General features: G+C 49.8%; 1 protein-coding gene across 1 annotated transcript in view; it reads right to left on the reverse strand.

Moving 5' to 3' along the window:
- Positions 1 to 1,613: 1,613 nt before the first annotated feature.
- The window catches only part of MONBRDRAFT_38518 (uncharacterized protein), a gene marked incomplete at its 3' end in the record, with an annotated part of 5,507 nt that continues 4,643 nt past the window's right edge, over positions 1,614 to 2,477 (reverse strand). Inside the window, exons 6-7 of the mRNA XM_001749010.1 lie at positions 2,016 to 2,079; positions 1,614 to 1,816 (exon numbers count right to left, since the gene is read on the reverse strand). Of these exons, the coding sequence (XP_001749062.1) occupies positions 1,614 to 1,816; positions 2,016 to 2,079 (267 nt within the window). The remainder of the gene's footprint in view (positions 1,817 to 2,015; positions 2,080 to 2,477) is intronic.

Consider the following 2,477-nt stretch of genomic DNA (forward strand, 5'->3'; position numbering starts at 1 on the left):
AGAAAATGCGCTCAGCGCTTTGGCAAGAGCCTCAGTGCGCATATCTCCTTGATCCTATCGTAACGTGCCGCGCGCCTGGGTGAGCAACTTGGCGCCTCTCGCTGGAAAAGCATACATGGATTCTTGAGTGGCAGTGCGTACCAGTTTATCATTTTGACGTAATTCTTCCGCCTCGCCAGCACATGAGTGCATGCAACTGGTGTGTCACGTGGCCGAGCTGCTTCTTCAGGACTGCATTTGCCTGCCTTCTGCGCCTCAGAGCCCCAGGCGCCGTCCTCAGGCGCGTAAAAAAAAAAACAAAGAAGAGCCAGTGGAAAGAACATTAACATGTAAATTTTGTTCACGTTTTTATGATTGTTGACGCAAAATTTTTTTTTGTTCCTTTGATGTACAGGTAAATTCTTAAAGTTTCAAAGTTTTAAAGTTATGAACAAGCTTGTCAGCAAAGGTTTTGAAGCAGAACTTTGGATGCGGTCCATGCTCTCGATTGCCATCTTGTTCGGTACGCAGCAGGAAAAGGGCAGCAACACAGGTGCTTGCACCACCACCACCATGGTTGTGCATGTGAGCCATCACCACCATCATGAGCAAACAGCAGTCAATGAAACTACCAGCTGATTGACAAGCACCGCCACCACCCCTGCCTGATAAAGCGTGCGCTAACATGGTCCTCGAGGCGGTTGAGGCTGAATTATCACGCAGATGTCCTTGCAGGGCGCAAGTTTGAGCTGATTTGTAGCCCTGCACCGCAACAGCCTGACGCTCATTTCCGCCAGTGTGAACCGCATTGACATGCGAGCCTCAGGCTCGGCTTGCTCGATTTTAGCCGTCTGATCAAAAGTCACGGGTGATGGTCTCGAAAAGCGCTTGCTAGTCGCTCGCTTGGGTTAGGGTTTGTCACTTGCTGATGATAGACCGCAGATCGTCAAACGCACGCGCCTCAAACATCTCAAGCTGTGCGTGGCAGTCGACACTGAAAAGGACCGCAACCAAAGCGTCGCAGAGCCTCTTCTGCTCGGTCAGGATATCAGTTTGAAATCGAGCCACCCGAGTCTATTGTGAGGAACACAAGGGCTCAGGGGTAGACTTGACTACCTCACCTTCTGATATCGAGCTTTGATATGATCTGAGCCGGTGGCTGGCACAAAGCATCTTCAAAACCAGCTCATTTCATCGAGGCAAGAAGCGTGAGAGTGGAAAGAGATCTCAATTAATCCGACGCCTGTTTAGACGACAGCCAAGTGAACCCTCATTCTTCTACAGCGGCAGTCAACTTAGAGGAAAGATAAACGGGAAAGGTATCAAGAAGAATGACACTTCCGGTCTACCGGACGGTACTTATATTTCGATGGCAGGAACAATTACGATGTTTTACATGTCTCCTTGACGAGCACCGTGAAGGATAATCAAACATCATCGCCAGGACTGGCGACTTCCAGTACTCCAATAGCTTCTCGACATACGTCTATGCTTGTAGTCCAATACATGATGACGTTACTTCTTGTGTTTCTTGTCTTTTTTGGCTCGCGCTTGTTCCATTTCTCCTTCGGCGAGTCCCCCTCATCACCAGCTCGTGCAGCGCCGCAGCCGCCACGACCGAGACACCATGGTCATCAGTCGATGTCATGGCGAATAAAGACAGGACTGTTTTTCGCTCTTTTTCGGTGCTTGTTGGACTGTTCTGCTTCAGACATCTGGCAAAGCCCGCCCTGGTCATTGACTTCATTCTCTGTTTGCATAGCGATCGACAAAGCAACCACAAGCTTCACATATTTCAATTTGTAGGTGCAGCTTGAGCGGTGGCCGTTTGAGCGGCCTGGTAGTCACAAAGGGTTTGTAGATCTTGAATATTGAACAATTGAGGATCCACGCGCCAACCGACGTTACATAGAACAGCAGCAGCGCACCGCCAGCGTCTGGCCTGCTCCGCATGAATCAAGCCTTGGACTGGCGCCACGTGGAATTCCGATGAGAACAAGACAATGCGGACAATGACATGGGAATCAGGTTCGCACCATCGGGATTGGAAGTTTGGTAGGAGCAAGGAGAACGGGTTGCGCCCAGTAGCTCTGTGATCACCTATAAAGGGAAACAGCTTCATCGGTAAGCAAGCTTTCTGCAATTAGTACCACAAATAAAAACAGGCCCACCTCCAGCTTGATGCGAGTTTTGCAAAGGAGCAGATCCAAGGGTCGTGCACCCGTCTGCCACAGCAGGTCATCAGGTATCAATCGCAGGTGCAGCAGAACAGCGCAAAAGGTACGGCATTGTGGTAAAATGCTTACAAGATCTCTCGCATCTGGGTCGGCACCGTGACGCAAGAGTTGCTGGACAACCTTTCGGCTGGCAGACGAGACAGTGCAGGCTTGTTGGAGCGGCGTGTTGCCGCGCTATATACAATCAATATGAAGAAACATGAGTTTTTTTTTTTTTTTTTTTTTTTTTTTTTTTTTTTTGGGGGGGGGGGGGGGGGGGGG

This window comes from Monosiga brevicollis, genomic scaffold (genome assembly GCF_000002865.3).
Source record: "Monosiga brevicollis MX1 MONBRscaffold_27 genomic scaffold, whole genome shotgun sequence".
Classification (NCBI taxonomy): domain Eukaryota; class Choanoflagellata; order Craspedida; family Salpingoecidae; genus Monosiga; species Monosiga brevicollis.